Source organism: Antechinus flavipes, chromosome 3 (genome assembly GCF_016432865.1).
Source record: "Antechinus flavipes isolate AdamAnt ecotype Samford, QLD, Australia chromosome 3, AdamAnt_v2, whole genome shotgun sequence".
Lineage (NCBI taxonomy): Eukaryota > Metazoa > Chordata > Mammalia > Dasyuromorphia > Dasyuridae > Antechinus > Antechinus flavipes.
In genome coordinates this window covers 113362867-113376651 of record NC_067400.1, presented here as the reverse complement: position 1 = coordinate 113376651, position 13785 = coordinate 113362867, and the positions used below count along the sequence as shown (strand labels likewise).

The window sequence follows — 13785 nt, the reverse complement described above, 5'->3', positions numbered from 1 at the left end:
GATGAAGATATTTTATGTCTATATATTCTTGTGTTGATCTGGATAAAAATATCTGAAGCAATCATTAAGACCCTATACTATTAACAATCCAATAGGCCTGGTTACTGTTGTTGAAATGTTTTGATTCTGATCAACCTGGAAAATTGCATTGAAAACCTATTTCACAATCTGATTCAGTTCATCTTTAATATTTATGCCACACTTTAAGCCTTGTCCTTTGCTACAGAGTGATTAAAGCATGACTATGAACATTTGTCTCAAATCCCTGACTCAAAAATGCTAAAAACTCTACTGAGGGAAATGTAGACCCATTATTTAAAAATGTACTGTTCTGGCTTGTGAATAATTAATGAAATGTTTTGATTGTTGGAATATAAGTTTGTTATGTAACTTATAAATGTTTGGATTCATTTTTATTTGATGAACCAAATAGATTTTTAAAAATTTGCCCTTAAATGTTTCTACACAATTAAATAAACTCAGTTAAATTAAAGATTTACTAAGTGACTATTATGGGCAGAGCATTATAACAGTTGTGGATTTTAGAATGATGAAAAATGTCATATGCTTACCATCAAATAACTTACAATTAAATAGAAGGTATATAACAAGTTATACTAATTTTATAAATAATATAGAGACAAAGTTAAAGGAGATAAGACACATTTTTCTTAGAAAAATGAGTGGAAGAAGGTAACAGTTTACATTGGTATGTTCAGGCGATGCTTTTTGGAATATGTTGTTGCTGAACTTGATATTGAAAGGGAAGAATAACTTAAATGAGTGAAGATATGTAAGCAGTATATTCTAGACATGGGGATTATCTTATGAATGTGAAAATGATAGGAGAAAGCAGGAAGAGGTCAGAGAATAGTTAGTAGTTTAAATTTTGATTGAACACATATCACAGAATATAGTGTCAAGTAATTCTGAAAGATATGGAGACAAGGTAGCCCAGTGAAACCTGAGTTCCAATCCAATCACAAACATTTACAAGCTGTGTGACCCTAGACTAGTCACTTACCCCTATTGATTTCATTTTATTCGTCTGGAAAATAAGCTGGAGAAGGAAAGGACAAATGATTTCAGTATCTTTGCCAAGAAAATCCTTAATGGGATCATGAAGGAAGCCACTCAATGAGTAGCCAGGCAGACCCAAGGAAAATTAGAAAAGAACTGTCACAAAATCCAAAAAGAGTTGTGGCTCTCAAGGAAAGGTGAGCGTGGGAGGGTTTGACACAGCCACAGTGTCAAATGACAGCAAAAAAAATATAAAAAGAATTATGACTGAGGAGAGGTTCATGTGCTTCTTAAGAAATCATGAGGGGAGCAGGGGGGTGCATTTTCAGTAGAACATTGGAAGCAAATAAGGAGATAGAACCAGTGAGTATAAACTATTTCTGGAAATTTATCAGGGAAGTAGAACTTGAGGGAACTGTGGGATGAAAAAAGGTTTGTTTGGGTTGTTTCTGGTTTTTAAAATGCAGAAAAGATATGAATTTGTTTATAATTAGAAATAAAAGTGCCAGTAAAGACCAAAAACAGCTATTTGTTTGTGTGTGTATGTGTGTGTACATATGTATGTGCGTGTATGTGTGTGTGCATTTGTACACACCAAGAGAGAGACACAGATTTGTTACTGATCAGTAACAAAAGATTTTAAAGGCAATAATCCAGTATGGGATTAAGAAGAAAAGTTAACCTTGCTGATAAGGAAATCTGTCTTATGCTCAAATACTAAAGAGAGAATTAAGAGTATGGGTGAGAACATAGATACATTCTGAGATATGGAAGAAGAGATCAGACCATTTTCAGCAAATGCCCGTGCAACATGGACCTTTAAAAAAAAAAAAATCAAGGCTTCTTGCTCATTTTTCACTGAAAAGGAGGTACCATTGCTAGGTTATATTAAGTCAACTAGAAAGCTTTTTTTGTAGTAATGTCACTTCAGATCAATTGTAAGACTTCAAATATAGTTGCTTCTTGAATATGAACAAATTATAGCTATATTATGTGTAATATGGACAAAATAATGCAATGATAGTATAATTTCCCCACAAAAATGTATCATTTATGGGAATGGGGGGAAGTATCTCATGGTTATAAAGAACAAGTGCCTGAATTCCTAAGGCATCTTTTCTTCTTATCACCTACTCAATTCAAGGTAACACCAATCTGAAATACTAGGCAATTGTCCTATTGATTAAACTAGAGACAGGGAGTCAGGATGCTATCTTAATAACAACAATGACAAAATCAAGTGCAAGTAACATTACATTTAATGTGGAATCTATAGTGACAATGTGAGTATTCTTATTTCTCACTTTTTTCCCCACAAAATTGTAGAGTGGGTTACTGCCACAGGCATTGAACAATAAAACAAAAAACAAACAAAACAAAACAAAACAAAACAAAATCTTTAGCTCTTGATGTAGCTACATAATACTGTATAAGTTTATAATTGGAAAAGAATTTCATAACAGACTTGATGTTGGTATAAACTGTAAAAACATGAGCATAAAGGTAGTTTTCTTTCTTTCATGGAAGGCCCTGCCTTTTCATGGATAGACAACTATAATTAGTTTACAGATATTGGTATGTATCCTGTCTCAAATATTTAATAGCAACATAATGATGGGCATGTTTTTAACTGCTCAGAATCTCAATTTCTTTAACTAAAGAATAATATGGATTCAGAGAAAAATTTGATATTTGAGGTCACAAAATCCGATCTCTTTACTTGGATAGAAGAAGGAATTTGGTGAAAAAAATAACATTCTATAGTTGATAGAATAATGGGCTTCATGTCAGGAGTTCTAATCTCATCTTTTACAATTAGCCTCAGTGTGTCTCTGGAAAGGGCAATTAATTTTCTGTAGCAATAAAGTGGGAATAATAATAAATTTGGTACCTATCTCACAGGATTGTTGTGAGACTCAAAGGAGATGAAGTAAATAAAGTCCTTTGAAAAACTTAAATAGCTTACAATCAGCTATTATTATTGATTGGAAACAACATTAATGCCTATTATATGCTAGACTTTGTCCAAGGAATATACATAAGCCCACTATCTAGGCTTTATGAAGCTTATATTCCTTTAGGGAAAATATGGCCTATTCTGATCTTTTCTAGATGCTATCAATGTTCCTACCTTCTCCTTAAAGTGCTTTAAGTGTCTGTGTGTATATGTTTATACATAATATATATGTTAATGTTTTTACTGCCCGATAGAATATAAGCATCCTGAGAGCAGGGACTATTTCATTTTTAGCCTTAAACACATAGTAGGTGCTTAATAAGTGCTTATTGGATGAATATATGGATAAGTGATAAATGGGAGATTTTACAAAATAAAGGGAAACTTTTTTAAAGTATCTCCTTTATTGGTGTTATGTTCAGACACCAGCAAATTATCAAAACACAAATGTAATCCTAGAAAATGGCATATTTATTAAGATACATGTTTCTGTAAAGGTATGTGCAAAAAAATAGTGGAAAACAAGGGGATAAGACTAACAGGTGAATATGGGAGATTTTTTTTTTTTTGAGTAAAACACAGTGTTACCTGTTTATTACCATATTTACTTTTTTTTAAAAAAAAGGCTTCTTAGAGCTTCTCCTGTTAAAACTAAAAGCTTCTGAGAGCTGCTCCTGTTAACTTAAAATTTCCTTCACCCCACTCACCACTTAAAATTTTTATCCATTTGAAGTCATAGTTCTTGAATAATGACAAATCTTCTGATTTAGCCTTTTCGATCAGATTGTTGACAGACTTCTATCTTTCCTTTTATATAACACAGGGTCAACGCACATGTGTAGCATAGCTGAGTCTCTTTACAGACCAACAAACCCATGATCAGGTCAACTTGGATGAGAAAAAAAAGAAAATGTCAAATATCTCCATAAAGCACTGGGAACTAGAGAAGAAAAAAATTCAGAATGAATGGTGTTTGCTTTAGAATAATCCTTAATAAAAAGCATTTGTTTGGATGTCCACAGAAGCATCATTAAAAATTAATAAGCCTTGGCATGATCAAGTGTTTTTCAAGGGGAAAAAAAATGTTCTTTTCCTCCAAAGAGAACATTGTAATGACTATTCTAGTTCCTTGTACCCAGCATCCATCCCTCTACTCTCTTAGCTTAGACTAATCTCTAGTTAAAAGCTTAACTTTCCTCTCTAAAGAATTTTAACCTGGGAACTAAAAACTTATTTATATTCCTATATGATTGATTTCTTTTGTCATTTTCCATTTTATTTTATGCATTTAAAAACATTATTCTAGGGGGCATATAGTGCAGTGGACAAAGCACAGGCCCAGGAGTCAGGAAAACCTGAGTTCAAATACTTGTTTCAGACACTTAATAGGTACTAGGTGTGTGACTCTGGGCAAGTCACTTAATCCTGATTGGTTCACCAAAATAAAAATATATGTATAAATAAAAATAATATTTTAAGATGCTGTTAAAGAGCTTCACTAGACTGCAGAAAGACTCTACCACATCATCAATGTTGGATATCAAGACAATGGATATCTTTAAAAATAATATTTATGATTTAAAATTACTTTCTTCTTAAAAACTTTAAAATAATAATAGCATTTTATTTTTCAAAACACATACAAAGATAATTTCCAGAACTTATCCTTGTAAAACCTTGTGTTGCAAATTTTTCTTGCTCCCTCTCCACCTCCCCTCCCCCCCTACAGAGCAAATAGGTTAAACATGTGCAGTTCTTTTAAAGATATTTCTACATTTATCATGATACACAAGAAAAAAATGTGATCAAAAAGGAGAAAATAAGAAAGAAAAAAGCAAGCAATCAAACAAAGAACAACGAAGTTGAAAATAGTATGTTGTGATCCACATTCATTCTCCATAGTCATCTCACAAATCTATTGGAATTTTCTTGAATTACCTCATAGATGAAAAAAGCCAAATCCATCATGGTTGATCTTCACATAATCTTGTTATTGCAGTATAAAATGTTCTTTTTCACTTAGCTTTATTTCATGTAGGTCTCTCCAGGCCTTTCTGACTGTTTCTTATAGAACAATAATATCCCATTACATTCATATACCATAACTTACTCAGCCATTCCCCAACTGATGGGCATCAACTCACTACAAAAAGGGCCGCTACAAATATTTTTTGCACATGCAGGCCCTTTTCCCTTATTTATGATCTCTTTGGGATATATGCCATGGATATCTTAATATTAATCACACATGCTATATATTCTAAGACTTCAATCCTTAGGTAGAAAAAAAAAAACTCTTGTATTTTTTCACAGCACAAACATCTTAGCATCATGTCACCATTGATGCTATTCTCACTATCTTTAATACCTAAGCCCTTATAGATAAACCTTTATTTTTTGACTCTATTACTGGCATACTAGCTTCTGTTTTTTTTTTTTTTTAATCCCCTTTTCCCTTGCTTCATTTATGTTAAGCAATTGAATATTCCAACTTGTGTCTAGTTTGCTTCCTCTGGTTTGAATAATACTAACATTATACAAGCTTTGTTACTGACAAACAGTAAATAAACTATTGATGACAGGAACTAAACATGTCTATTACTTCAATCATTATTAATAGCAAGCCTGTGGTATCATCAAAGTCATTTCTTACTATACTGGCTCAAATAGTATAGCCAATGAGTATATATAAATGGTTCAAGCCAGCAAGCACATTTGCTTCTAGTCTTTTCTTTTGATTTTATTAAAGAGTCTGGTCAAATGCCAGCCTATTACTTACATACACATATAATACCTCAAGGGAACAAGCCACTAATGTAATACAAACATAACAGATATAATTACAGGGAGAAAGTGACAACTTCATGGAAGTATAAACTGGATAAGCACAGGTAACAGTAGCCATCTGTTACCTTTAATGAGAAAAAAGTTTCACTTGAGAGCAAATAGAAACCAAGAGAGAAAGGTGATGACTGCAGCATTCTGCTGTGTAATCCCAGTTGTTAGTAGCACAGGGATATTTTGTTGGTGAACATATCATAAGTATAAGCATATAAATCAAGAATGGGGGTGTGTGTAGCATATGCTCTGCAACAAAGGAATTGAGAATAGTGTTTGTAAATGTCTGTATGTTTCTATGCAAAATACATTTTAGCTTCTACCTCCCAGCAACTAACTTTCCTCTTCATTGCAAGCTCGGAACTGAGTCAGCTCCTTATAGACTTAGAGATCCTCAGAGAACAGCAAACATATGGTATTTCATGCTTTAAAAAACAAATCAGAAATCGAATCAGTAGTTCAGTATATGAAAAATAAACTAGCAGTGTACTTGGTAATAATAAATTGAGTATTTTTGAGCAAAACAGGAAAAAATCCTCTTTTTAAAATATGAGATTTTACTATATACAATTGCTATATACAAATACAAGATTTACCATATACTATATATATTTCTACTTTTCTTCTCAAGTACATATGTTAATGAAATATAAATAATATTAAATGTGAAAAATAAATTGTCAAATTGTATCAATCCTTTTTTTTAATGTAGCAAAAAAAAAATTGTACCACTCACATTTCCTTTATTCTTTTGATTAATGCCTTAGACATTAAAAATATTTGGGGTCCTGAATATTCAGGGCACAGAACAACTCAGTGAGAGATAGAAAAAAAATCTAAAACCTTTCTAAGTCTGTTTATATTAATATTAGCTGCCATGGGTGAAATAAGAGAACCAAGCTGAACTCTGGGGACACATCTATCCTTTATATGACAATAATAGATCAAGATCACATAAGAAACACAGCTACTGGAACATTTTAATTGCTCTCACTAACAGAGTATCATTATGTGTCACCAATTTTTCCCATTCAGAGTCAAAAGAAATAAGATTCAATAGATGACAGACATGCAAATATTTGTTTATAAATCAACCTTAATTGTCTATGTCTTGCAAAGTAAAGAAAATAATGAATGAGGCTCCTGTAGATTAGAAGTGAGAAAGGAATTACTTCTCCAGAGGAAATCTATGACCACAATAGTAGTCCTAGAGTAATGAGAAATGACTATTCTTATAAAGATATATTTTATAACATTACTGCAAATTCAGATTGGGTTCTATATTGAAAATTATTTTAATGGTAGACAACATAGAATAAAGAAAAAAAAGAAAGTAATGATGTATCCATGTAAACCACAAACAATCTTTTTTTTTTTTAAATCAGCTATTTTCCAAGAAGTATGTTATTTGCTAGGGATATAAGTACAAGGATAAAGTAATCCCTACTCTTAAAAAGCTGATATATGTAAATTTTTAAATGTACATACATTTAATGTACATATATACATATAAATGTATGGGGACACACACATATATAATTATATAAGCTATAAATATATAATTGCAATATAACTATTTTTATATTGATATATTGATTGACATATAATAGTTATATATATATGTGTGTGTGTGTGTGTGTGTGTGTGTGTCTATGTACACAATAGTTAAATCCAAGTTAATTTAGCAAAGTGGTAATGTGCAGTTGGAGAATAAGGAAAGATTTCACAAAGAAGAAGCTATTTGAATTACATTTTTATTTATTTATGTTTTAATAATAGCTTTTAATTTTTGAAAATCATGCTAAGATAGTTTTCAACATTCATCCTTGCAAAATCTTGTGCTCCACATTTTCTCCCTCCCTTTCCCCATCCTCTTCTCTAGACATAAATTAATACAATAAATGTTAAACATGTGCAATTCTTCTATGCATATATCCAGCGTTATCATACTACACAAGGAAAATCAGATCAAAAAGGAAAAACATGAGAAAAGAAAAAAAAGCAATCAAATAACAATAAAAATGTTGAAAATACTATGTTGTGATCCACATTCAGAGTTCTCACAGTCCTCTCTCTGGATGCGGATGGCTCTCTTCCTCATAAATCCACTGAAACTGGCCTGAATCATATCAGATTTGATCATTGTATAATCTTTCTGATGCCCTGTATAATGTTCTCCTGGTTCTGCTTCTTTCACTTAGCATCAGATCATGTAAGTCTCACTAAGCCTTTCTGAAATCATCCTGCTGATCATTTCTTATAGAACAATAATATTCCATAACATTCATATACCATAACTTATTCAGTCATTATCCAACTAATGGACATCCACTCAGTTTCCAGTTTCTACCCGTTACACAAAGGGCTGCCACATTTTTGCACATATAGATCCTTTTCCCTTTTTTATGATCTCTTTGGGATATAAGCCCAGTAGAAACATTGCTGGATCAAAGAATATGCACATTTTGATAGCCCTTTGGGCATATTGAACTACATTTTTTAAAAGGGAAAGTATGAGATGGTAGTAAGGAGAAATACATTCTTACTCATAGAGCATGGCTAGTTGAACAATAAGAAGAAGAAGAGACCTAATGTTGTAAATGAGAAACCGAGAATAGTATGGAAAAATCATACAGCAGAGGAAAGGGAGTGATCTCCAATGAGGTTGGAAAGATAAGTTGAGGCAAGATTTTGTTGTGCTTTAAAAAGTAAATAAAAGACTTTGAATTTTTCCTACACATAATAGAAAGTCACTAGAATTAATTGATTAAGGGAGTTGCATGATATTTCTGTTTAAGAAATTGGGGGGAGGGAGGCACATATCAGTGGTTATAACAGGCTGGAGTAGGAAAGAGGCTTGACAAAGTGCAGGGTGTTGAAAGAGTCCAGTCAAGTGGTGATGAATGCTTGGATGTTTTATAAATGTGAATACTAGGATATGTCTAGTATTCACTAGATATTATAATCCAGATAAGGGGTGAGATACAAAAGATGAAAATAGCAACTGAAGGATTGAGCAATTGATTAAATATATGGATTGAGAGAGACTGAGGAATTCAGGGTAATGAAAGAAAAGATCATTTTGAGAAATTGTAAGGGTGGTGGGACAAACTGGAATACCAAAGAAATTGAGCAAGACAGAGATTAGAGACCAATTCAATAGTTTATTAAATGAAGAGAAATACTAGGACCAATGTATCCATGGTTGATCCCAGGGCTAGATGAGACAATCATCTCAAAGAGTCTAGCCCCTAGTATTGGGACAGCAAGCTTTTTATAGAATAACAAGAACAATGACATAGTGGAAAAGGCACTTAGATGGGGATAAACTAATGGTGGGGGAGGTTACTGATATTCTAATGACATCTAAAATGGATAAATCTTTATCTTGTCAAACATTAAGAAGGAATGTCTATAAAACCTTTACTTCAAACATTAAGAGGGAAAGGTTATAACCTAAGGCAGAATAACTAAATAGGACAAACTGGGTCACCACATTAAAAAGGAAACTTTGGCACAACATAACAATGAAAATAGTTTTAAGAAAGGAAGGTTTAGAGAAAAAGATATTGAGGTCAATTTTAGACAAATTGAATTTAGATCTTATCTAAGACACTGAGTTTGAAATGTCCAGTAGGAAATTGATTATATGGGACTAAAGCGCAGGTGAGGTAGACCATGACTACATATATCCAAAGGGAAATTAATGTTTCAACTGATGGGGAAAACCTTGAAGCTGTCCTCTGACTTTGGGGGAAGCTATTGAGGGTCACTCCTTGTACTCTGGAGAAACTCTTCTCTGGGACAGACTCGCCTCAGGGAATGAAGATAAAGTGGTTTCATTCTGTTATCTTGATGGAACTAGCTACTTCCACAGTTGAGTTGAGTTCAGGACCACTCCAAGCTGGAGATCTGGACATGATATATCTATTGAGCTGAAAATTGGCTCAGAACCACTCCCAGTAAGTGGTCTCCTTCTACTGGAAATCTAGGCTTGGGGGCAATAATCTTATTCAATTCATATCTCTTTTAAAGGGTAACTTTGGGGCTCATTTCTTTGCAGAGGTCCAAAAGCAGGATCATGCCAGGCCAAGGAACCCTTCTCTCTCCTTGCCATAGCTGCCTGCAAGGACCCTGCCTGCTGAGAAGACACCTTCTTCTCAGTGTTAACACCCCTCTTTATCTCTCTCTCTCTGCCAGGATTTCTCTGCTAAACTTTTACTTCTCTGTCAGGACCTTGCTACTGTCAGCCTCCTAGCAAAAAGCTGACTTCTCAGTGCCAATAAATTTCTTTTTGCCAGTCTAACTTCTAAGGTTTATGAATTCTTTCATGTTGGATCTGAGTCAACCAGAAGGGGTTCCCACACTCTCTGCCCTATGACAAATCTCATCACAACCATAGGGACTGCTGAGATTATCAATAAATAGCTTATAGATAAATAATAGAAGAGGGGCTAGTACACAACTTTAAGAAATACTAAGAAAGAGTGTGATAATTATGAACCGGGGAAAAAGATTGAGAGGCTTTGTTTATGTTATAATAACACTTCTTAGAAGAGCTAAAGCTAAATTTGAGGGAGCTAAGGTTTTTTGTTTGTTTGTTTGTTTGTTTGCTTTTTTTTCTTCACTCTTTCCATTATTGATGTTATTCCAAAGTACTCTGACCTTTTGGTAATCAGGGCCAGTAGTGTCTCCTTTAGTTTTCTTTAAAGCTGTACAGATTGAATCTAGTTATAATACTGCTCCATGTTTTCCATAAAAAGCTATGGGAAAAGCTCAAATCATCTGACTCTATCTAATAAAATAAAACTTTAAGGTTGCCTGAAAGTTCCTATTTCCACTGTTGGCGATGGTTAATATCAACTGATAGTTCCCCAAATATCCTCCTATCAACCCCCCCCCCCCATACATCTTTCCTAGAATAAATCAGTGCCAATCTCTGAATCTTGATCTTCATAGCAGATCCAGACTCCAGGCTCCATTACTCTCTACTCCTATTCATCATCCCTTACCTAATTTTGCTTGATCCAGATAATATTCATTTAAAAAATCATCAGACATTAAAGGTTTTGGTGCCTGCTTCCACCATTCTCATCAGAGTTCTTTTTATTATCCTTAAGTACCATCTTATTGTAACTATTTAATCTCAATAAAATTAATTTTTTTTATGTTCTCTCTGTTTTATTCTCTCTTGTATTGATCCTCCCTTTTAACTTCAACTTAGAATAAGGAAACTCCTTCAAATTCCATTAAAACAGTCCTTGTGCCTTCCTTATACTACATGGGACAACTTATAGGAAAGAGATGTGGTTTCCTTCATTTCTGGGCTTAGAATCTTAAAACAATTCTAATGGAAATACATGAAATATGTTTCAAAAATACCTACCTGTATGAAACATTGTTGCTATTGTTTTGATTATGCCCTTTGCCAGTTTTTGTTATCTTGTAAACTGATGTGAAATAATAGATTTCCATCAGCAGGGGAACATTTTGAATGTGCAGCCTAATTCATTAACAGAAGAGAATAAATATGAAACAAAGACATTTGGTAATAGAGACTCATATTTGAATGGATTTCTATTTAAGATAAATAAAATCAATTTAAATCATAATTTAAATAACTAGTGTTCAAATTTTTCAACAATTTGTTCATTATCATTTTTTATATGCTTGCTACACATTTCTCATCCATTCATACATTTAGGTTTCATAAATAGAAGGCATATAATATGCATTTTTGAACATTGATTTATGTTTTTTTTAATAAATTTTAGATACATCAGAAAATTTGATATGAATTTCCCAAAATATCTAAATAAATACCTCTGATAGAAGCCATCTCTACTCAACAATTCAATCAGAAGAATTTAGAAAGTTTGTCTTTTTATGGTTTTTTGTTGTTGTTGTTGTTGTTGTTGTTGTTGTTTGTTTCTTTTTTTCTTTTTTTTTCTTTTTTTTGTCATGCAGCAACCAGAGGACAATAGGCAGTAATAAATAAAACTGAGTAGGAGGTTTTGTTTTTGTTTCTGTTGTTGGCTTTATCCAGTTTGAATAAAATATTGAGTTTATTATTTATAATAAAGGGAGTAATACTAGGGGAGTAATAGGTTATAAATATTGAAACTCAGTGCTGAATAAGATTGTGTAGTATAATGAAAAAAATGCTCTGATGCTTACTTCTTGGAAGATGTTTGATAAGTCAATTCTCCTCCATAGGCTGTAATTTTTATATCTGAAAAATCGGGGGATTGGACTAAAATTTATCTAAGGTCCCTGTTGACTTTAATATAATTTGGCTGTGATTGTTAAGAAATATTTTATTTAGAGGTATAAAGGCAGGCTGTGGGAGAACAACCACTATATTAAGAGATTGGAAAGAGCATAAAGACACCTCATAGGAAACAGAAAACAAGAGATTAGGGATGAGGGGAAGCATTAGAAGATGGAACCTTTGCAACAAAGGTAAAAGTATCCAATTAAAGGGTAAGTTCAACAGACTCAAAAAGTGAAGACAGGTTAAAAAGCATTAGGACTGAGAAAAGACTTTTTGGATTTGACTTTTTAGATATCATTTATTACTTTTGAGGGAGTGTTTTCAGTAATCAGGTCATTAAAATGTTTCCTAAGTCTTAAAAATACAAACTTGAAAAAATTGGGTTAAAAAAAGCCATCCTGATTTTTGTCTTTACCATTCAAATTGGATACTGTTTTAGAATGACTAAATTATGAATATTTACCACCAATTGTAAGGTCATTAAATTGAGAATAATTGATCAGTATCCATTTGTAAAAGTGTTGTCACAATGGATCCACAAGCTAATATATTTTTCTAACATACATTGAAGATTTTAATAATATGAAATCTCTAAGGAGTTTAGAAAATAAATTATGTATTATTCAGTGTTGCATAAAATGACTTATTAATTCAAATGATAAGGATTATTCTGGAGTGGAATGATTACAATTCTTGAATGAATGGTTAATAATAACGTCACCTACATACCATGGGGGTTGTGAGGATAAAAAAAGATATTTGTAAAGCTCATTGCAATCACTTTATACTATTAAAAATGTTTAGGTAGAGGGAAACTGTTGGGTTTATATTTTTGCTTTGGAAAATAAAATTGCCATATTCCTTTTACCCCTTAGATAAATTACAACTTAACAATATGAAGAAAGGTTCAGGAATGTAACTAAGAGAGCATGGTACTCAGGACTGATAACTTTTCAGGTTTCCAAGAGAGTTCCACGAGTCCATGAGTATCCATGAGATACTGCCTTAAACAATATCATTTGATGACTGTTGTTTATTCTAATGGTTAGTGATTTCAGTGTATTATAGTATCTCAAAAGATGGCTTAAATCACACAGATAAACCCAAATGCTTAACTCTGTAGCAGGTGAATGATTTTATAACAGACCTGATAGATTGTTTCTGCTTCATTGATAATCAGAGTAAGGATGACAGGATGGATATTTGTGTCATTTTGACTCAATTTATTTTAAAACATTAATATTGAAAAAATGTGAAATAGATGAAAAGAAATATATTAACTGAGATTATTACTTAAAGAAATTTCTTAGAAAATTTTAATTAATATTTTCATCACATCAAGGAAATTTTAAAAAATCACAAACTATGTCAGTACTTAAACTCCTTTCCAAATGGAAAACAACAGCAACAAAACTCACCTGAAAGACAGAACTTAGAGAAGAATTTCAACCATAAAATACTTCAGAGAGAGAAAATTAATTATTAGGCTTTGTTTAACAGAAGAGAGAAACAATTTTATACCACAAAATACCACTTTCAAGATTCACTTCCTATATAATTTCAATAGACTTGGGATAGAAAATACTATCAGAATAGAGAGAATTATTGTAGATACTGAATGTAGAGACTGAATATAGATCACAGCATAGTGTTTTCACCTTTTTCATTTACTTGTTTGCTTTTTTGTTTCTCTTTT

General features: G+C 32.4%; 1 protein-coding gene across 2 annotated transcripts in view; it reads left to right on the top strand.

Moving 5' to 3' along the window:
* The window catches only part of LOC127553299 (kelch-like protein 1), a 178160-nt gene extending 174033 nt beyond the window's left edge, over positions 1-4127 (top strand). For both annotated transcript variants that reach the window (XM_051983904.1, XM_051983905.1), the window contains exon 4: positions 3801-4127. In XM_051983904.1, coding sequence (XP_051839864.1) covers positions 3801-3819 — 19 coding nt within the window. In that variant the 3' untranslated portion in view covers positions 3820-4127. The remainder of the gene's footprint in view (positions 1-3800) is intronic.
* The last annotated feature ends 9658 nt before the right edge of the window (positions 4128-13785 follow it).